The following is a 22,173-nucleotide window of genomic DNA, read 5'->3' as shown; positions in this document are numbered from 1 at the left end:
TAGGCCAGGGGTTACTGGGAAGCTCTCAGCTTGCGTGAAGCCACCCCTTGGACCCTCAGATGGAACCAGCCTGCTCTGGAACGAGGCTCGGAGACAGCCTAGGGGACAGGGTGCGAGGGGACCTTCCGGCCGCCTGCAGCTCAGGGCTGTGTCCTGCTTCCCCAGTGCCTCCCACTCATCCAGAGGAAATCCAGGTCTGAGAGGAGTGGGGACTGGCCAAAGGCAGGGGTCAGCACGCCCATTTCCAAGATGAGCCAGTGGGCACTTGCCGGCCATCCCTATGTGACCTGGTCACCCTGTACCCAGCCCTATGCCTACCACACGGTTCACACTCCACAGATGTTCACCGGAATGACTACCAGGGTGAGGGGAATGGAAACAGTTTTTACCCAACTTCTGCTCTACGTGGGGCTCCCTCAAAGACCTGGGGCACAGATGTGTCTTCCTCTTAAGGACATAAGCACTGTAATAAAAGTTGGTGCCTAAAGCAGGAAGACAATGCTTAACCCAGGAAGGTGAGGCGCTAATGGCAGGATTTCAAGGAGAAAAGGGACCAATGAACATTTCCTGACCTTGGCAGACACAGTGAACATGAGGACATGAAAATGTTTTACTACCAGGAGTTCACAGATCTGTGGACAGCACACACCAGTGAGGATTCCACATCCCCGGGAAGGGCGGATGGGGTGGTGCTCGGGACCAGGACAGAGACAGGGACAGAGCCCTTGGACTCACTGTTCACACAGCTTCACATTGGGAAGGGTCAAGGGAGAAGGAACAGGCGGGGCCGGGGTGCAGCCCAGCTGTGGGTTTTGGAGAAAGATTGCATAGCTCGTTAAACCTTGTCCTTTTTTTTTTTTTTTTTTCACTTTGCCCTAGGCAACCAGGTGCCTGCCCAGCACTTGGACAAGTCAGCACCCCTGCCCTGTTAGGGGTTCTGCCTTCCCCTCCCAGTAGGGACATTTCTGCTGGGGAGAGGACCAGGGTGTGGGGAAGGTCGGGGGACAGAGGGAGGGCCTGTGGAGGGACCACAGGAGGACTGGGAAGGGCTCTGCTCCTCACAGCCCTCCTTCCCTGGTTAAGGATTTTTTGCTGAAAGGGCCAAGGAAATGTTCATGGTGTAAACCCCAGAGGCCATCGCTCCTCTCCTGGGGAGCCTGGGGGTCCCACTCGGGTAGGCAGCGGAGATGGGTGGTCAGCCTCTGGCCCCTGCAACCTTGGCACTGCCCTCAGATCCGGATGTGGAAAGTGCTGGAAGGAGAGAAAGAGCAAAAGGGGGTGAGGGGCTCTGGATTGGGCAGGTAAAGGCTTTCAGCAGAGAGCCAACCAGGCCCCGTGCCCAACCCTGGGCAGTTCCTCCAGGAGGACGCAGAGGACACGAATAATCTATCCATACACGAGGGAAGGAAGGCCTGGAGGACCAGCCATACCCAGGGCACCCAACCCCCAACACAACCAAAGGGCCCCCAGGCCTTTATTCTTCCCCTGAGAGCTGGCCCTGCTGGGGACAGAGGCCTTCCCAGTCACACACTGAGGGCAGCTGGGCCTGGCACGTGACCTGCCTGCTGACCTGCACACGGCCTGCTGGCACCACTGCTCTCAGGAGCAGCGACAGGGCCTTTAGCCCCTCAAGATCTCCTGGCTGCGGCCCCCATTCGGGCCCACCCTGCCCAAGCCATCCCTTTGGGGCGGCACCTGAGGAAGTCGGGGGCCTTGGCGATCATGTCCTCAAAGTCAGCGAAGCCCAGCTTGCCGTCGCCGTCCAGATCAGCCTCCTCGATGACCTTGTCGCACACGAGCACCACCTCGTCCTCATCCAGCTCTGACTTGGTGAGCCGGGCCAGCGTCATCTCCAGGTCCTCCTTGCAGATGAAGTTGTCGGTGTTAAAGTCTGCGGGGCGGGGACGGGGATGCTCAGGCCACTCTCCTCCGAGCTTGTCACACCAGATACCTCCCTGGCCCCTCCATGCACGGTCTGGGGACACTGGATTCTTGTCCTCAGCCAACAGGGACCAGGAGTTCTCACTCATGAGGCTTCTCTTAACACCACAGTCAACAAATCCACATTCATAACCTGTGCAAACCCCCACCATGACGGCAAGCATAGCCTCGGCCTGAGACTCCTGGAATGTCCAAATCTGAGGTTTCCTGGGAACTTGGGGCCCAGGCCAAATGGCCCTCTTGGCCTTGCCCCACAGTGGACGCTGTGTTCCCTCTAGAGCTAAGGAAACCAAGGCCCAGAAAGGCCAAGTGACTGAATCAAGGTCAGATGGCTGCTTGGAGGGGAAGCTGGGATGCTGACTGGGGCCTGTTTGATGCTAAGACCCATGTTTTCTAAACTGCATCACAATGCCCCTGGCCTCAAGCCAGACACGGAGGCCAGAAGACTCAGAAGCCCCCTAGAGAGAGGTCCTGGGGTTGACTTTTGTGCACAAAGAGCAGGGAACATGGTTGGATTCTACTTGGGAAAAGGCACTACCACTGCCCACAGCACAGCAAGATATCTGTCAAGAGGGCCGAGCCACACACAGGCTCATCACAGGGAACTCGAACACACTTCTGACTGCTTCTCAACCCAACTATCAGATCTTTGCATGTGCTATTTCTTCTGTCTGGAGGGCCCTTCCTATTTATCTGTCCAGCAGACTCTACTCATCCTTCAAGGAAACTAAGGTCAAGGAAGTGGGTAATCCTTGCTAGAGGTCAGGCCCCAGTTCTCCCCAGCACCAAACCCCAGGTCCCAGTTGCCTTCCACCATTCCATCCGCCAGACCAGGGTGGTAGGGGAGCCCTGGTTCTCCTTTCACCTGTCCCCACGCCTGTGTGTGCCCTGCAATTCCACTCTCTGGCCAACTACAGCCCTTCCAGAAGCAATGCCGTGGGGTCCAATATTAGGCGGATGATGGGTGGAATTTGGAAAGCTTTTTGCTTGAAACTCTTGGGTGTAGTTTGTGGAGGGTAGACAAGGTGGGTACCATGCCTCTGATGTGCAAACACAACGTGGGTGCACACATGTATGTAGGTTAAAGTCCTCTGAAATATGACAACTACAAAATGAAAAAACAGCCCAATGGGCCCCATCGCCTTGGGATCCCCTGGCAGATCAAAGATGCTGGGAACATGAGGTGTGTCCGTGGCTCCTCTAGTCCAGGACAGGTTCCATCCCCTCCCTGGGCCTCAGGGCTCCCGTCTGAGCACTGGCTGAGGGTTTGACACCCGTCCCAACCCCTGGCAGGCTCACAGCATAGGAGCTCTGCAGTGTGACGTTCTCTCCTGTCGCCACAGGAGAAACCAAGGGCCGTGTGGGTGCTCGGCGCCCTCTGGCGGCCAGTGGGACAGCGGGTCCTGGGCTGGGGTGAAATGAGGCCACCCTACCTCTGGCAGCAACTGTGGGGGCGGTGGGGGGACCTAGGAGCCTCCCTCTCAGCCCAGCCTCGCCACCTGGCAGAGGCCCCCTCACCAGAACCCTGGCCTCTGCCAGTCTAGCTCCTCCAGTTTACACCTGCAGCGTGCCGAGTGATCTTTCTAGAACATAGAGCTGCCGAGCCTCCCCTGAACCCCCACAGTGGCCCCCAGACTCCTCGGCTGGCTCCTCGGAGCTCAGCCCCAATGACCCTTCCAGACTGACACCACCCTCGCCCCACCACGGTCGTCTCCCCGTCTTCCCACCACGCCCTGTGCTTCGTGCCTCCCCGAGGTCCTCACAGGCTGCTCCCTCGACCGGGGCGCCCGCCCCCATTCTCCTGTCGACAGATCTCTTGTGCTCCGAGGCCAAGCTGAAATGCCACCACGTGTGAATTCTCCCCATGCTGCCCGCCCTCCCGGCCTCCCTCCTCTGCGCTCAGGACCCTACAGATGTCTCTCACGCACGCGTTGTCCCCACCGACCCCCGCGCCGGACAGGCACTCTTCAGAGAGTCCTCGGCGTCCCCAGAGTCTCCAGGGTGGGAACCAGCGGTGACTAGGTGGCCTGTGGAACGTCACCACCCACACGCAGCATCCCAGCCCCTCCTCCAGGCCCTGGTTACCGTAGATCTTGAAGGCGTAGTTTGCCTTGAGCTCGCGGGGAGCTGACTCACAGAGCACGGAAAACATGTCGACAAAGTCGTTGAAGGTGAGGTTCCCCTCGCCATCCTCAGAAAAAGCCTCCACGATCCTCTCCTTGAAGGGATTCTCCTGAAGAAAACAACCACAGCAGGCACCATGGGTACAGGTTTACCAGGAGGACCCTGGAGCCTGACAGCTACAGCCTCTGGGACCTTGGATGAGTGACCTAATCCCTCTGGGCCTCAGTTTCCCCATCGTAAAATGGGGATAATAACTGTACCTATTTAATTGGGTTGTGAGAGGGCTGAGTGAGCTCTGTAAGGTGCTGGTACGAGGCCTGGCACCAGCGAGGGCTCTGCAAGTGTCATGTCCTGTTATACTGTTCAGACCAGCAGGGAGCGCTCAGCAGAGCATCACCTCTTCTGAGGCAGGAGCAGGGATCAGTCCCATTGCCCAGGGAGTACATGGAGGCTCCTGCCTTGACGTGCAAGAGAAAACAATGTTACCGGGTCCAAGCTCGTACTGCTCGCAGCAGGACAGGCCAACACGTCAAGAGATGAGCTGCTGGGGCAAGGAATAGCGACGGTATTCAGAAAGCCAGCAAACTGAGAAGGTGGTGGAAATCCTGTCCCAAAGAACCATCTTGCCTGAGTTAGAATTCAGGCTTCTTTTACATGAAAAGGGGAGGGAGTAAAGTCAAATATTTCCTGGTTCTGGTCAGCCTCCAGAGGGGTGTGTTAATTTCTTCCTCCCTGCAGTCATTCACAGGTGGGCCTGGGCAGGATGCTTCCTGTGAGCTAAACAAAGGTATTTTAGCTTAAACCCTGCCTAGGAGGCAGGGTTCCCAGAGATGGGCCATTATATATAATTTAAGTTTAGAGGCAACATCCCTTTAAGAATAGAATAAAAAAGGTTCTTCCCTATTACAACAAGAGCCCAGGGCCTGGGCAGCTCTCAGCTCAGACCGAGATCACAGGGGAGGCAGAAGTGGGGCTCCAGAGGTCGGATAACTGGGCCAGGACCAGCCGCAAGGGTCAGAGAGCCAATCAGATCCCAGGGCGGCAGTCACCCAGCTCCTATAAATTTTCCTAGACCAGCAACCAGGGAGGTAGGGAATTATACCAAAGACTCCTTCTGCTCATCCCAGCTCACTCAGGGCCCATGTCTCCTGGAGTCCTCCACCCGAGCTGGGCCAGCACTGGGCCACTCCACTCTGTGCCCAGCCTGGCACAGAGGGCTGAGAGACACCCCCACGGTTCCTGCCCAAGTGCTTCATACCCTCTAGTGATCCCCTGAGCCTGGGCTCAAGCCCCTCTCAAGGCCAGGCTGGACACTTGTCCAGGGCCAAGCCTGTGGCTTACTGTCCCCCAGGACTGAGGTCGTAACCAGGATACAGGCCACAAGTGGATGCCATGTGGACCCCAAGTGAACACCCTGACCCCAGAGTCACACATCTGAGGCCTGGCGAGGGGCTATTTGCAAAGACCCACCTTTTAGCAATGCGCCCTAAAAACCCAAATGCTTTCTTACTGTTGAAGTGCACTTTACGTGTATGATAGGTAAGGAGCTCGGGAAATGAAGCTCTTATGTCAGTATTTGTATCGTTTGAGGACCAGCGGTACCAGCCTCACCTGGGAGCTTGTTCGAAAAACAGAATCTTGGGCCCCACTCCGAACCTACTGAACCGGAGTCGGCATTTTGACAAGATCCCTAGGTGACTCCTGTGCACGCGGAAGTCTGAGAGGGGATGCTGTGGATGACCGTGCTGTGAAGGACGACAGTCATGCAAGGAGGAGGCTGAAAAAACTACCCTAAAAAGCAGACACAGGGACCTCCCTGGTGGTCCAGGGGTTAAGAATCCACCTTCCAATGCAGAAGATGGGGGTTTGATCCCTGGTCAGGGAACTAAGATCCCACACGCTGTGGGGCAACTAAGCCCACGTGCCACAACTAGAGAGCCTGCAAGCTGTAACTACTGAGCCCGAGCACCGCAACAAAGAGCCTGCACACGGCAAGGAAAGATCCCACATGCCGCAACTAAGACCTGATGCAGCCTAAGTAAGTAAGTAAATAAATAAATAAATAAATAAATATTTTTTTTTTAAAAAAAGCAGATACAAGCAAGGTCTGCCAAGGACAGCAGACGGGTCACTTCACAAAGAGGCAAGCAGCCAAGCACAGGCTGACAGCTCTGCGGACTGTCAGGCAGCACTGATCACAGCACCCTTACGAAGTCCCCACACTCATTTACTCAGAGGGCAGATGAGGACACTGAGGCACAGAGAGGTTCAGTGATCCATGCAGGGCCACACAGCCACAGAGGCGGAGCTGGGGTTCACCTCAGGTCTGGGTGCCTCTGCTGCCCTGCCCAAAGAGAGGGGCCGATTTCCCAAACCCCCGGCCCGCCTGCCTGGCCTCCTCTAGCTGCTTGCTCTGCTCCGCCTGGCAGCAGTGGCCTCTCACATACCCGGAGCTCGGGCATCTGGATGATGAGGCTCATGGGCACGTGGACGATGGGGCTTTTCCTGTAGTCCATCGGGACGAGGTTGGGAGCCAGCTCATAGAACCGCGCGTGGAGCCTGCGAGGAAGCAGAGAAAAAGGGCTGCAGAGGATGCCGTCCCCGGACTCTCAGAGGCCCCGTGCTGCCCTGCCCGCACCCCGGCCTGCCACGTTGGAGACCCACGTTGGCCAGGGGCCTGGGAACACCACCTGCTCTGTCCATCGGTGTGGGATTTGTGAGAGAGGCACGTTCTGCCCAGACCCCTGTGCTGATAACCAGATTGTGTCTTGGCCGTTCCCACCACCACCACCGCTGCTGCCAATGCCCATCCCCTCACCCACAAGGGCCTGCAATCTGTTCTTATTTTCTCCCCCTTTGGACTCTCGTAAGCATCTTCTATGTGCCAGGCATGTCACCTCCTTCATTCTCCTCCCCATGACTGTGCAGACAGATGCACTATGACCCTAGTTTACAGCTCAGCAAACTGAGGCCTGAAGAGGTTAAGAGTGATTTGTCTAAGACCACACAACTAGGAAGTCTCAGGGACCGTGGCTGGAACCCAGGACCGGAGATTGAGAGCAGAAACTCTTAAGCCCTCCTCTCCGTGCCACTCCTGCTGCTCCCCACTCCTGACCTCGTTGAACTCCTGGCCCAGTTTGCTACCCCTGCCCCCAAGCGAAGCCCTGAGGGTTGGGTCTCTGGAAGAGCTCCCAGAAGCCCTCACATCCGGGGAAGCCCCTGAGAACAGGGCATCCACAGCCCGCCTCTAGCTGGGAGCTGCTGGGATGGAGCCCACTGCCCTGGGCCTGGCCCTCCTCGCTGACGGGTCAGGGCCCCAGCTCCCTCCCATCCTCCCGCCTTGCTCAGGAGGCCCTGGAACACAAGCCCACCTACATGCTGCGTGGACCCTCAAGGGTGTGAGGCATCCTGACACTGTCTCAGTTGGAAGCCCCTCCTCCATGATTCAGTCCTCTTCGGCGCCGCGTCCCCGTTGTTCAGGTCACTGACACCTCAAAGAACAGCCCTCCCCTCCTACCCCCAGGCAGGTACAAATTAGGTTCAGGTGAAACTGTGCCAAGGAAGTGCTGCCAGACAGGGGCACAAGCGTCAGGGCCACTGACTGGGGGCCATGGTAGGTAACCTGACCAAGGTGAGGCCCAGGGCTGCTAGGGCCTGGACTGAGGGGTGACCCCACATCTCCTGGGGCCCACCTGCCCTGCTACCCCCACAGCCAGGTCAACCCCGGTCTTCTTCTAAGTGGCCTGACCCAGTGACACACTCCTAGGCCCACCCCTAGCAGGCCCTTCAGTACAGCCACCCAATCCCCGGTCAGGTTCCACCCAGCTCCTGTCGCCTGGCTGCCCAGCCCTCTCCAGTGGGGCAAGCGACGGCTTGCTCGGCTCACACACACGTCAGCCACTGTTTAGCGAACGCTCACTCTGCACCGGGCTTTGGGTTAATCCCGTGTGCACTACTTTACTCAGTGTAATCCCCAGCCACCTCGAGAGGTAGCAATTAGTACCCCACCCCTGTTTTTCATTGAGGAAGCTGAGGCTAAAGGGTTAGGCGTCTGCCCCAGCTTCCAGAGCCAACAGCGGTGGGGCCAGGCCCTCCCTGTAAGTCAGGCCACCCAGGCCAGCACACTGGCACCTGGTTCAGAGCACCCGCAGAGCAGATGCAAAGCAAACGCGGAAACACGGAGCTGGAGGGAAAAACCCAAACCCTGTCCTTTGGGTCAAAGGGGGAGCAGCAGATAACAGAGCGACAGGACCAAGCTGGGACCCTCCACAAGGGGGCATTTGAGGACTTTCTTTGCTCTTACTTTCTGCGTTGAGGAAGTTTGCCCTGTTTTTATAGTGTCCCAAACACGGAACCAGGTTTCATGTGCTTTCAGCAGGACCACAGTATTTGCGATGGTTACACTTCCCACTTGACTTTGACATTTGGGATGTGATGATGGGGTGTTTCTGAGGGTTGGCTCACACCTCCAACGTCATGTGGGGTGGCTGCTGCAGGAGCGTGACGCCAGACTGAGCCTGGAGCCCTGCCTACACCTCCCACTAGCTGCGAGGTCTTGGGCAAGTGGGTCAACCCAATGGAGAACAGACGTCCCTGTCAGTAAGATGGGGATTGTCCTCCCCTCCTCACACTTGTGAAAAGAATGACGGCTGCCTGCCGTGTCAGGTGCTCCCTGCAAGGGGGGAGGATTTGGGAGAAGGCCTGTGGGTATTCGTGGAGCTGAGGAGGTGTCTTCTGGGGTGGGAAGGCCAGCTTCCGCCCTGGGACACCGATGTGTTCTGACACTATGCCTATAGTGATACTGGACTTTTTTTTAAAGGAAACCTCAAGGAGAATTTGGAAAGATGAATCACTTTGGGAGACACTCCAAAAACTGTCACAGAACTGCATTCCTGTTACCCCTCCTCCCAAAAAAGGGCACTACTGAATTCAAGATCATGTACACGTTGGTCCTATCATAAGTCCCCAGAGCATAAACAATACCCATGCTACCTGAACTGCTCCAGAGCATGGGGCGAAAAAGTAGAGGCTCCCACTTAATTTTAGGAAGTTAATAAGAACCCTGCTACCAGAACCTGGTAGGTAGCATTCAAAATGGACCAATGGCACTTACACACACAGATGCAAAAATCTTATAAAATAATATTAGTAAATCAGGTCCAACAGCATTTGAAAGAGTAACACATTGGGACCAAGTAGGATTTATTCCAGGAATGCAAGGATGGATCAATGTTTGGAAATCTGTGACTATAAATCACATTCATAGGCAGCAAAAAGTATTTCGATCAACTTGATAGCTGCACTTACGACTAGATGGTTGCGTGCACACAGAAAAATATCTGAAAAGTGTACACCACATGTTTACACTGATGGCCCCTACAAGGCAGGAGTGGAGAGGCGTGATAAGAGAAGGCCACCTTTCACTTATTACTTTACCTACTTCTGAATTGTTCGAGGTTTTAGAGTATTTAGTAATAAAAATAATTTTAAGGTATATATTAATTTTTGTCAATAAAAACTTAAAATCCTTAGTCAAACATACACAAAAGGATACTCTCGGGACTTCCTAGCTGGTGCAGTGGTTTAGAATCCTCCTGCCAATGCAGGGGACACAGGTTCAATCCCTGCCCCAGGAAGATACCACATGCGTGGAGCAACTAAGCCTGTGCACCACAACTATTGAGTGTGCACCCTAGAGCCCGTGAACCACAACTGTTGAGCCCAGGGGCCACAACTACTGAAGCCCATGTGCCTAGAGCCCATGCTCTGCAACAAAAGAAGCCACCATAATGAGGAGCCCACACACCACAATGAAAAGTAGCCCTCTCTCATGCAAGTAGAGAAAGCCCATGTGCAGCAATGAAGACCCAACACAGCCAATAAAAAAATAAATCCAATAAATAAATAAATTAAAAAAAAAGGATACTCTCTACCTCAAATCAACTCCTAACGCTATGCTTAAATGATAAAGTACTACAGATGTTCCCATAAAAGTGGGATTCCTACCATCACCCTCATTATATAACATTTCCCCCATGAGTGCTAGTCAATGTGATTAGCCAGAAAGATAAAATAGTATATTTAAATATTGGAAAGGAGGAGGCAAATTATTTGCTGGAAAACCAAAAATAATTACTTTAAAAACTATCTGAATGAGAAAGAGCTCACTAGCTCTTCTACACAATAGTTTTTCTATCAGCATTCACCTATTCAAAAATATTATATAGCAAAAGACCTAATTCACAATGCAACCCACCCAAAACCCCCAAACAACTAAGTATAAAATAAATATGAAATGTGTACAAAGAAAACCATGAAACCTTACCAAAGGATGTAAAATATTTAGGAAGTTAGATAACTTTCCTAACTGGAAAGGTTTATTACTATAAGGATGGCAATCTTCATCTTCCTGGAAAATGAATACAGTCTTAATTGAAATCTGCAAAAGATTTATTTGAGAACTCACCAACCTGATTCAAAAGTTTGTTTGGAAGAATAAACGTAGCAGAATGGGAGGGGAACCCTGAAAAAAGAGTAACTGGGGAGATGTTTGTCCCATCAGACGTTAAAACATAGTTTTACATTATTACAAGTAAAACAATATGGAACAGACATTAGCATAGAAGAGGCAGACCCAAATATAAATGAGAATTAGTCCATGACAAACAGCATTTGAAATCAGTGGGGAGCAGACGGATTCTTCTGGAAGTCGCAGACCAGCTGGTGGTCTGCATTCATGTCTAGCTTTCATATAATGATTTAAAACGTTGTTGCCCATACTTACAAATTAAACAAGTTTACGTGAAAAACCTGGATCTGCCCAAGGTCACAGCCACCTGGGGCTCAGAAACAGCAATTTCTGCAGATCCTGGTCCTAAAACATTCCCATCGGGTTACACAGCTTCATTTATTTGCAGTGCAGGTTGGCCTCCGCAGGCGGCCGAGTCTGAGACCCTTGGGACAGTCAATAAACAATTTGGGAACAGAAGACAAAAAAGATGTAACAGCCAGTGTGAATGAGGAAGTAGGGAAATGGGGACTCATGCACGGCCGCTTAGCAATAAAAATCAAAAGCCTTAAAAATGTCCACACTTTTTGATCCAGAAATCTGTTAGAAATGTATTCGAAGGAAATAATCCCAGAGGCATAGGCTATATGTCATGGTGTCCCAAGGATGTGCACTGCAGTGCCAATTATAACGGTGAAACGCTGAAAATCTAAATGTCCAACTAAACGAATTGAAGAGGTGCTGAGATCATGTTTTGAATCTTATCTATTTTTAAAAGTTGCCTAAGGAAAAGCCATTTAAAGCAAATTACGGAACAACCTGATCCAAATTTCCGATAAACACACACAAAGGGAAAAATACTTGCACATTGTGTACCCAAAGGTTAAACATACTGTAAGGTTAACAGCCGTTATTTCCAGGTAGCAGGATTACAGATAATGTTTTGTTCTCGCTTGACTGGCTTTATGTTCTAATTTTTCTACAGTCATCAGGTATCAAAGGTGAAATAAAAAATTAAAATAGATTATACACAGTTTTTAAATGGTTGAGAAAATCAAATAGATGATAAAGTAACAAACAGGCAAACACCCCGGGGGAGCTAGCCGGGCCTCTCTGTGCTCCGGCGCACAGGCTAACGGGGGCCGAGGAGTTACCTGCAGCAGAGAAGGTGGCTGGGTGGGGGGCTGCCCACTCAGGCTCAGCGTCAGGGTGGACGCGCTGTGCCCTGGGGAGCAACTAGAGCCACCCGGGGGTGGGGGGGGGGTGTATGTGAGTACGGAGGAAGCGGGGACGGGGGGAGGGGAGAACCGCCCTGATGGGTATCTGTGACGGCATCAACTCGAGGCTGCCAGGGAGCTGGGCCCCAAGCTGCAAAGAAGAACCTGCTGCTCACGTTTCCTCCTCGCCATCTGGTCAGCGCTCAGGGAGCAGCTCACCCAGAAAACCATCCGGGTGGGGGTGGGGTAACAGCGCCGAGGCCTGGCTCTGCCGCCGACCAGCTCGGAGCTGCGGGCCAGGTCCTCGCTCCTGGCCCTCTCTGGGCTCCGGGTCTTGGTCACCCCACCTGGACCTGAGATGTGAACAGCGTCACTGGTCCCTTCCGCGTGGAGAGGGCTCGGCCGGCAGGGGCGGTCCGTCACACCGCCTCTTGCCGGGGCCCAGGGAGGCGGGAGGAAAGCGAGGGGGCTGAAACTGGAATGGAGCCATCGTGGCCACACCTGGTCCCTCCCGGGACACGTAATCCCCCACGCTGCCTGGCCTCATGACCCTTCTTGAGGGTGGATGGGTGGCCAGTGAAACTCCAAGCAGCCTGTGTTGCGCTGAAGGACAGTCGCCCCCGCCTCCCAGCCGCTGGGGTCTGTGGGAAAGCACCTCCGGGGGCACCGTCATCCCCACGCTGCCGAGGGGGCAACTGAGACACGGCCGGTGCTACAGCGGGGACCAGATCCCAGGGCTCCCGCTCCCAGTAGGGCTTTACACCCGCCCCCTCCCCACATGTTCACTTTGCAGAAAAAGCACCCGTCTGGTCCCCAACACAGAGGTGGGGCCTTGAAAGAACCAGTGACAGAGTAGGCATCAGGGGACCCTCAAAGGGTGTCCAGGTGCCAGATAGGGTCCTTTCCCCCCTTTGTGGACCCCAGGCCTGGGCTGTGGGGAGCCAGGAGACCCCCTACCCCTGCTCCGACCACCCACCTGCCTGGGGTTGATCATTTGCCAAGAGACCAGGGTCATCCCCAAAGGCTTAGCACACGGACTCCCATTCCTGGCCTGGCTTTTGAACCACCCTCCTCCCCCACGGGCAACTTTGCTGCTCCCGGTAAGACTGGGGATGGGGCAGGGGTGAAGCAGGTCTGTGCCCCTGACTCCACTGCTCCTAGCCTGGAATGTCCTCCCCTCGGCCAACCCTACCTGTCCTTCACCCACACACTCTTTGAGCGCTTATTGGTGCTGTGCCCAATGTCAAGCCCGGGGAGCCTGTGACCTGCCTGACTGCAAGTCCGGGGGGAGCTGGGCACCTGAGCCATGAGCCCACAGAGCCCCCTAAAAGGCTGCAAAAGCAGCTGTGTGAGAGCTGGGGGGCAGGGAGTTGGGGGCCCATAGAGTAGATGGCTCTGGAGTGGGTCTTGAAGGACACGCAGGAACGCAGCGGGAAGACAAGAAAGGCAGCAGGGCAGCCAGTGCAAAGGCCTGGGGACACGTTTTTGCTGCCAAAACAGAAAAGGTGGTGGGCCTCACAGCACGAGCAGCCTGGGCTCGGTGTCCACACAGGTGGGCGGTCAGGAAGGTGGGAGTTCCCTGCTACGGAGGACAGACGTGGTGAGGCTTAGACGAGAATTTGTGCCTAGAACTCTGAAAGGTAAGAGGTGCCGCGGGAATGCCAGGGGTGGCCGGTGCACGATCACAGTTCTAAGGACCATCTGGCCAAATGGGAAGCCCACCCCACACACCACTCAAGCTACAGACCAAGTTCCATTGATCAAACACCACACCCTGGTGTTCCTCCGCTCAGCAATACTGTGAGGGAAGGTACCATTATCCCCATTTTACAGAAGAAACAGAGGCTCAGCAAGGCTCAAAGCTCGTCCGAGGCCAGAGCTGGGAAGGAGAGCCCGGGTCTGCCGATGCCAAGGCCTGGGGCAGGCCCCTCACCCTGCCTCTCCGAGGTGGCGGGAGTGGGTGTCCCTGCCCACCCAGGGGCTAGGCTGGAAAAGCAGCCTGGGCCGAGAAGAAGGGCCAAGGGCCACTGTCTGAGCCGCGCGGTCGTGGCAATGACAGACCACGGCTCCCGTGGGACGTGTGACAGGCTCTAGCCCCAGGCTGCCCATCGACCTCCAGGGAAAGTGATCTGAGACCTTGCTGGCTTTTAGCGCCACCTGATAGCCCAGGCAGGGGCCCGGCAGGGCCTGTGGGGCCAGGTTTCCAGGCATTCTCTGCGTCCTGCCCACCATCCGGCCCTGGAGCTCGGAGGCCGCCGCCCCCCTCACTTCTCCTGTCTAGGCCCACCCCACCGCCAAAGACAGGGACTATCCTGGAAAGGGAAGAGACCCCCAGAGGACAGGTCGGGGATGGTGGGGCATTGCCTGCCAGGGCCCTGACTTTTGGACCTCCTAGTAGTGGTGGGACACCAGAGCCAGAGCCAGAGGGCTCTTGGGGATCCCTAGTCTAACAGACAGGGACTCCCTAGCCTGACAGGTCCCAGGGTGCAGTGAAATAGCAAGGAGCCTGGAGTCAGGGGCCAGGTCTTCAGTCCCTGGCTGGGCAACTTCGGCCAAGTTGCTAAGCCTCATCTGTAAAGGGAGGATAAAAGGATTCTCCTGTTACAAGTGTACAGTGAGGATGAAATGAAAATGTTCCTGAAACCGCCCACTGCGGAGCCTGGCACATAGTAAGTAGACGTTCTATTCCTGGCAGAAGGATGTGGGCCAGGGAGGTGTGGGAAGTGCTCGAGTTCACACAGCAGCCTGCACTCGGCTGCTGCTGAAGGTGGAAACGCTTGTCCTCCGCGAGTGCAGGACGCCCCCAGGGTCCCCAGGCCCACCCCCGCCCCAGGCCCAGCTCCAGAGGGGTGAACAAGAGGCACACTTACTTGAGGATGTCCTTCTTATTGAAGAAGGTGCAATCCTGTGGAAGGAAAACACACATACAGTTGGTTGTACGGGCCCCGGGCTCCTTCCTTCCTTCCTCCCTCAGAGCCGCACAGGAACAGCCAGCCCTGGACCAGGGGCAGCAGAGGCACTACCAGCCCCCCCTGCCCCAGCCCACTGCGGGCAGCCGTCCAGTGGGTCCAGAAACTGCCTCCTGAGCCAGGGAACTGAGTGCAGGGGGCGGGGTGCTGGGAGGCACGCGCTGGGGAGGGCGTTTGGGAGGCAGGTAGCGAGCTCAGAGGTGGATGCCACTGATTCGAGGGGCCAGGAGATACCCTGTGAGACACCCCAGGGGACGTGGCTGGAAGACAACTCAGGAGACAAAACAGGAACGAGGACTGACAGGGCCACCGCCCTGCTCCGCTGCAGGGGGCACCGTCCACACTGCAGCCCCCTGAGAATGCCGCCTCGTGGGGTCGTGGGTGGTGTGTGTCCTGAGTGGCCCCAGGCAGCAGCCCTGCGCTCAGAGGCTGAGAGTCCCAGGCACACAGCCTGGGGAAGCATCTAACTGGCATCTGAAGCCGCAGGAATAGATGAGGTCACCTAGGGAAGGCAGTGAAGAGGCTGGGGTGTGGGGAAAGAAGGGGCTGAGGAGGAGGGGGGAGGAGGAAGGCGGGCAGGGAGGAACTGGCAGCAGCTGGACAGAGGCCAGGGTGGGGGCTGCGGGGGGCCCCCAGGTAGGCACGACTCAGGGTGGGGGCAGCACTCGGGTCCCGAGGTCACCCAGATTATAGGCTCACCCTGGGGGTCCTGCCTTTGTCTGGATAACCCGCCTCCCACAGTCATGCCTCTGTCCACAGCTCAGCCTGCCTGGTGGTGGTCTACTATGCCAGGCCTTGTGGGAAGCATGGGGGTGAAAGGGACCCAGCACTTCGTAAAATGCGCAGCCACGGAGGGCTTTTGTGCTTCTCCCCTGCCGTATGGCTCCTCCGCCTTGGCCTGTGGTTGAAGCATGAGGGAGCCCAGAGCGGGCGGGGCCTCCTGGGGCAGTATGCTGGCTCCGATGAGGGGCTGATGGCCACCGCCCAGGCTTGCAGACAGCCAGGCTTGCACTGGGTGAGACCTGGAGCCCCGGAGCAACTAGACCGCGTGTTCAGGAGATCCCAAGAAAGGAGGCCGACAAGATGCACATCTAAGGTTTCCAGTAGGCGCCTGAGAAGAGCCGAAGAGGGGAGAGCTGGTGGCAATTTCCAGACCCCAGTTAGCCCCACAAGTCTGTCCTGAGCCACCCACTGGTCATGGCAGTTAGACTAAGGACCCCCATGCTGTCTGGCCCTTTTTGGAAATACAGGGGCTTCTCCTGGGGGGCTAGGCTTTGCTTTCAGTGACAGGTCCTCTGTAGGGGCCAGGAGAGGCTCAGGCAGGGAGGCAGGGCCCCCTCCCCACCCAGCATGGGCAGACAACTCCCTCCCCTGCAGGCCTAATACTCAGACAGGCTGAGGACTGCCTCGGCCGATTCCTCAGCAGACCCCAGAAACCTGGCGCAGGCAGCAAAGGCCACCCAGCTGGGCCTTCCAGGCACAGACCTCTCCCGCCCCCACACTGGGTTCTATGGCCTGAAGGTGCCAGAGAGAAGGGCCAGGGCACTTCCAGCCAACATGGCGGGGGTGTCGGTATAACTGGGGATGGGGAGGGGTCCTGGCTTCTGCTCTCTTTCCCCCGTCCTATCCTCTTCCCCCTCCCCTCTTCTCTCCTCTCTCCTATCCCGGGTTGGAAAGGAAGTATCTGGGTCCTGACCTGAGGGTTTTACTAGCAACAGATGTAAAATCTTCTCCCATGACCCTGGTCCCTTATCGCACTACTTACATCTGTCCACATCAATGGATCTCAAGGTGTGGTTCCTGGACCAGCAGCATCACCATCACCTGGGGACTTAGCGGCAACTTAGATTCTCCAGCTACTCTCCAGACCTACGATCAGAAACTCTGGGAGCGGGGCCCAGCAATCTGCATTTTAAAAAGTCCTTCTAGTGATGCTGATGCTTGCTAAAGTGTGAGGGCTTCTGTTCTAGTGCAGAATCACCTGGGGAGCTGTTTCAACTCCCTGTGCCCCCTCCCATCACCACCAACGGACCTCAGATCAATTACATCAGCATCCCTGAGGGTGGATTCAGGCATCAGGAGTTTTCAGAGCCATCAGGTGATTGCAATGTGCAGCCCAGGCTGAGAATCACACCACAGCCAGTCCGTGATTACCATGAGCTGGCCCATGAGGGTTCTGAACATTCAATTTTGTTTAATCCTTATCACTAGCTGGTGGGGGGGGGGGTGGGGCAGGCATTACGTCCCCAGTTTATAGATGGGAAAACTGAGGTTCAGCAAAGTTGAATAGCTTGCCCTAAGTTGCATACGTAGACCTGGGCTGGGCTGGAACTCAGGCCTAACTATGTGCTTCCTGACCACTGCCCATTGACTGGAAACAGAGCTGCAGTCCACCTAGGACTGTCGTACACCAACCACTCCACGTCCTGCTTCCGCTGTGTAGTCCCATATCTTGTACATGGTGTGTGCTCAATACAGACTGGTGGAATGATGCCCAGACTTTTCCATATAAACCTTCCACAACGGTCACATCATCATTTCACTGACTGGGGAATATCTCACTGAAGGCATTGGCCCTGCTCAACCTAACCTTTCTCATCTTTTTGAACATTTAGCCACAGCCGTTTCTAGGTTTTCAACATTACCAATAAAGCTGCCATGAACCTGCTCATCGACTGATGTTTTGCTTTTTGTTCTGTTGACTTACTTCCCTGGAATTCATCCCAGGGAGGCAGCTCACAGGGGAGGAACATGGCAGGTGCCTTAAAGGCTTCTCAGGGCTCTGAGTAGCCTGGCAGTGGGACAGAGGAAAAGGTTTAGTAGGCAGATTCAAATTCCCGTCATGCTTTGGACCCTCAGGCAAGTCAGTCTCCTTTTGGAACCTCAGTTTCTGCATCTGTAAAATGGGGATACTGCCTCTCTGAAAGGGGCAGTGAGAAAAGCAAACGAGATAAGGTGCAGGAAGCCTATACGCCACAGCTTCCGGAGTTCTCTCCCCCTTTCGTGCAACACCTCCACCCAGTACCCCATGTCCCAAAGGGATCCCTTCAGAGCCCGCAGCTCTGTGTCTGCTCCCACCCTGAAGATACCAAACAGAAACCCTGCCCCCCTCCATCTACTCAGCTGCCCAGGGAGCTACAACCATAGGTCTGTAGGAACTCTTCCTTACACTCCACTAAAAACCAATGTCCTGTCACTGCTTGACTCCTGACAGTTCACAGGGATAGGTCTTCAGGGAAGAGTCCCAGCGCAGGTTAGAGTCATGAGAGGTGAGAGGGAGGGAGGGAGGGGGCCTAGCCCAGAAGAGGTGGGACCTCAGGACTCTGGCAGCAGAAGACAGGGAAGGCTGGGCTTTTATAGTAGAAGCTCAGATGTTATGCCAGTTAAGGCTGGAGGTCCTCCTCCAAGCTTATATCCATCCTGTTCTCCCACCTGGAGAGCCTTCCCCACCTTGTCCAGCTTGTCCAAATCCTTCCCATGCTCCAAAGCTCAACTCAAGGGTACTCTGTCCAGGTAGCCTCCCTGCCTCCCATCTCCCACATGTCTGGTCTGCCTGTGCCAGAGGTCCCAAGTTGAGCCACAGCCAGTCCCAGCTGGAGTGGACTCTCCATCCAGCTCTGCCAGCTCAAGCCTCAGCACTGCCCAGCGGACCATCACACAGCTCAGCTGACCCCCACAAGAGCCCTGTGACATGAGCACAGCTGGGCTAGTAATTGTTCCCATTTTAGAGGTGGGGACACTTAGACTCAGAAGAGGCCGATGGCTTACGAAGGTCTACAGTACCTATGGCCCAGCCATGACTTGAGCCCAGGACTTCAGAATCCCTGGAGTTCTTTTCCCTCCTTAGAGCTGTGCTTTAACAAGCATTCATTCATTCATTCATTTACTCAGACAACATTCTCCACTGCCTCTTCTGTGCCTGAGCAGGGGACACACAGGAAGGGACATGGTGTGTAAATAGGCAGCAATGACTGGGTATACACCATTCTATGGCCACGAGAAGAATTCAGGGGAGGGCATCAGGGAGCCTGTCCCACAGAGGTGAGGCCTGGCACAGACAGAAAGGCCAGACTGGGCTGATGAAGAAGTGAGGGGAGGGCACCAGGAGAACAAGGCCAGAGGACTTGACTAGAAGCCCTTCAGTGTTCCTGGAACTTGGGGTGCCTGGGGAGGGACTAAGAATGAGGCTGGAGGTTGGCTGAGCCCAGACCAGGCCGGGGTGAGGTCTGCTCTGCACTCTACTCAGGCTATTATCCCAAGACACTGTGGAATTCCAGGGAGAGGAGAGGCTCATACCCATGTTTTAGAGAGATCCTTCACATGTTTGACCCTGCACTTCTGCTACAGGTGTTCATGACCTATATATGGACAATTCCCTAGGGTCTCCCACAGCAGTAGGGGATTAGATAATACACATACAATGCAACTCTTGGTTCAGGGATACTTTTTAAAGAAAAAATTGTTTTACAGTGGCGATGCACATGTGTCTGTTGAACGAAAATGGGAAAGAGGGAAGGGGATGGAGTGAGACACTGAGGGACTGTGGAAGCAGCATGCAGGTGGCTGGAGGATGCAGACCAGGGGACAGGGGGTGGAGGCAGCAGTTACACCTTCAGTTCACATGAGACTGAGAGGCCTGGCCCAGGGCCCTGGCTGTGGCGATGGAGGATGGGATCCCCGTGAGCCCTCAAATAGGCTGAGTTACAGAAGTCATTCTTGACTGAAAATACGTGCCACAGCAGAGCAAGGAGACCAACTGGAGGAGCAGTGGAGGGTCCTGGGGAAGGCAGTGAGCCCTTGCAAGTTTGAGGGGCCTGGGGATTGGATCTGGAAGGCAGAGACGTGGTCTGGGAAGAAATCTGAACTTTGGGAATCACTGGCACCTGGGGATCAGTTGGGGGAGGGGGTGGCTGTTACTTGGGGTCACCCCAGCTGGCCCTGGCTGGCCCTGGCCAGCTGGAGAGTCTCAGGGAGGGAGATGTGGGGCTCTCGGGTTTCACAGCTCTCTTTTCTCCCACCAAGCCCAGCCTCTAGCAGAGCATCAGAACCTAGCACTGGGCCTGACTCTCGAAGGGTAACTCAATGCCAGGCTGGACTGAGTGGGAACCCAGGCTCCCTACCCCCAGGAGGCTACACTTCTGAGCGTGGTCTACCTGCTTGCCTGGGCCCACCTCCAGGTCTTTACCCAAGGTGTCCCCTCTGCCTGGAATGCCTCCTTCGGGGCCCTGATGCCAAAATCCTACCTGTCTTTCCAGGGTCTGTGCAAGCACTGCACTTTCTGAACCTACCAGTCAAAGTAAAGCCCCCCCTTCACTCTGGGTCTCCCACTGCCCCCTAGTGCCCTCCCCCAGAGCACACTCATCCCCCGCCTCTCACTAGAGGCCAGGGTCTGTCTCTGCAGACAGTGAGGGTCTTGAGGACAAAGAGCACACACAGCCCCCAGCCCCAACAAAAGGAGTGAGCCTTGGATTCACAATTCAGATTGTCGTATGAACCTTCACTGCACAGGGTACTGAATGGCTCCTCAGCCTTTGTTTACTCTCCTGTAAAATGGGGCTAATAATACACCTTTGTGTGATGATCAAATGAGTTGATCCCTAGAGAGCATCCGTTACAGCGCTGGGTACACAGAAGGCGCTCCATGAATGTGGCACCCCCCACTCCTTCTCAGGGCCTCCCGTGGAGCTGAGAAAGCTGTGTTATTGACAACCAGCACTTCCAGGAGAAAAGGGGGCCTTTATTTCACCTGTGCCCACATCGGAGAACCCACACTTCAAGCTCGATTCCAAAATAAATATTCACGAAGGCAACAGGCGGCGGTGGAGACCCTGCTGGTGTCCAACTCCTCCAAGCACACACTGCACAGGCCACCACACAGTCCGGCCCCCTCTGCCTGGCAGGGTCAGGAAAGAGGCGTCAGAGTTGGGCCTGGGAGGATAAGTAAGGTCACTGGAGACTGGGGAGTGGCATCCCAGAGCATGGGCAAAGAGAGGGAGGAAAGAGCCTGGCGTGTCAAGGGAACGCAGATTGTTCTGGGGTGGCTGCAGTGTGCAGGGCCCGGAAGGCGCCTGGGAAGGCTGGCCAGCACTCTGGGCAAGTCAGGAGGTTGGGCTCCATCCTGCAACCACAGAAAAGTTTGTACATGGGCGGGAGGGCATTGGGATCTGATCTGGACAGCTCCCTGGCTCTGGAGGCAGAGGGACCTAGAAGGATCTAAGGGGGTGGCTGCTGGGGGCCTGAGGGACCTTGGAGAGGTGACCAGGTAAGACTGGTACCTGTCTTTCCTTCTTGCTCCAATTATTTCCATGCTGGGGCCAGACAGAGAGATCCCAACCCAGAATCGCATTTGGGAGCTGACGCACTTCACTCCCAACCCACCTAATCTCTGCTTTACAAAGACGCTCTCTTTGGGCTGCCTCACGGGTTTTGGGGGGTGGGAGGGCCTCCCCTCCAGCCTAGGTTTAAGGATTCCATCTCTGCACCAAGGAGGGCGCTGGGCTGAGTAGTCGGGGAAGGATTCGGGTCCAGCCTGGGGCCAAGGACAAGAAGTCTGCATGGGGGAGAGAGGAGGAGGGAGCTGGAGCGAGGCTCGTCTGCCAGAATCTTTTAACTGGAAAGCGCTCTCATTCCTCGGGTGGGGAAACTGAGGCTCGGAGACGTCACCGGCCCAAGGTCAAGCGTCGAGCTGAAGGCAGAAGCAAGGTTTGAACCCGGGGAACCGGCCACCGGGAGGCCTCGGCAAGCGACGGGAAAAAGAAGGGAGGGGCCGAGGGGCGCCGCTTCTGGCTCAGCGGGGCGGCCGGGCTCACCTGGTAGTTGTCCAGCTGCTCTTCGGTGAAGATGGTCTGCTTGTTCCCCATGGTGGCTGCCGCGCCGTCGCTCGCCCAGCCCGCCCGGGCGCCGCCTCCCATCAGCGGCCGCCGGAGCCCGGCGCCCGCGGCCCTCGCCAGCCCCGCGGCGGGCAGCTTCCGACGGCCGCCGGACCCGCCGCCCCGCCCCGCGCCGCCGCGCGCCGCGCCCCGCAGCCCACCGCGGGGGGCGGGGCGGGGGCCTGCCAGGCGGGGAGCCGACCCCGGGAGCCGCGACTCCGCCCCGCGGCGGGGAGAGGGCCGGCCTCCGGCTCCCGGCCGCCGCGCGCCCCGAGCCCGCCAGGGGGCGGCCTGGCCGCGGGAGGCGCTGCCCGGCCCGTCTGGCGCCCGCGCCCGCGCCGGCTGGGCGGACCCAGGAACTTCCGGCCGCCGGGAGCCCAGGTGGCGCGGGGCTCAGGGCGCTGGGCCCGGGCATCCATTCGAGGGGTGCGGTGGGGGCGACTGGGTGATCTTGGCGCCCCTTGAGCTGGGGCGCGGGGTGTCAGCGAGGAACAGGGGCAGAGCCCCGGACTGTGAGTGCGGGGATGCCGCTGGGGCCCAGCTCT

At 56.2% G+C, this 22,173-nt stretch overlaps 1 protein-coding gene across 2 annotated transcripts; it reads right to left on the bottom strand.

The window, feature by feature from the left end:
* Positions 1-157: 157 nt before the first annotated feature.
* Positions 158-21,742, bottom strand: CIB2 (calcium and integrin binding family member 2). 2 transcript variants are annotated; one of them, XM_057725260.1, is made up of 6 exons: positions 21,569-21,742; positions 14,661-14,695; positions 6,513-6,624; positions 4,027-4,174; positions 1,696-1,891; positions 158-1,251 (listed from the first exon to the last, which is right to left on the bottom strand). In XM_057725260.1, exons 1-6 carry the CDS (start codon positions 21,668-21,670, stop codon positions 1,230-1,232), a joined length of 615 nt encoding a protein of 204 aa, XP_057581243.1. In that variant the 5' UTR covers positions 21,671-21,742; the 3' UTR covers positions 158-1,229. The 2 variants fall into 2 exon arrangements, with proteins under 2 accessions (XP_057581243.1, XP_057581244.1); XM_057725261.1 differs by lacking the exon at positions 14,661-14,695 and having other exon boundaries at positions 21,569-21,681.
* Positions 21,743-22,173: the final 431 nt, after the last annotated feature.

The sequence above is a fragment of the Hippopotamus amphibius genome, chromosome 2, assembly GCF_030028045.1.
Source record: "Hippopotamus amphibius kiboko isolate mHipAmp2 chromosome 2, mHipAmp2.hap2, whole genome shotgun sequence".
Lineage (NCBI taxonomy): Eukaryota > Metazoa > Chordata > Mammalia > Artiodactyla > Hippopotamidae > Hippopotamus > Hippopotamus amphibius.
Note: the sequence above shows the minus strand (reverse complement) of the source record. Positions and strands in the feature narration are given on the sequence as shown.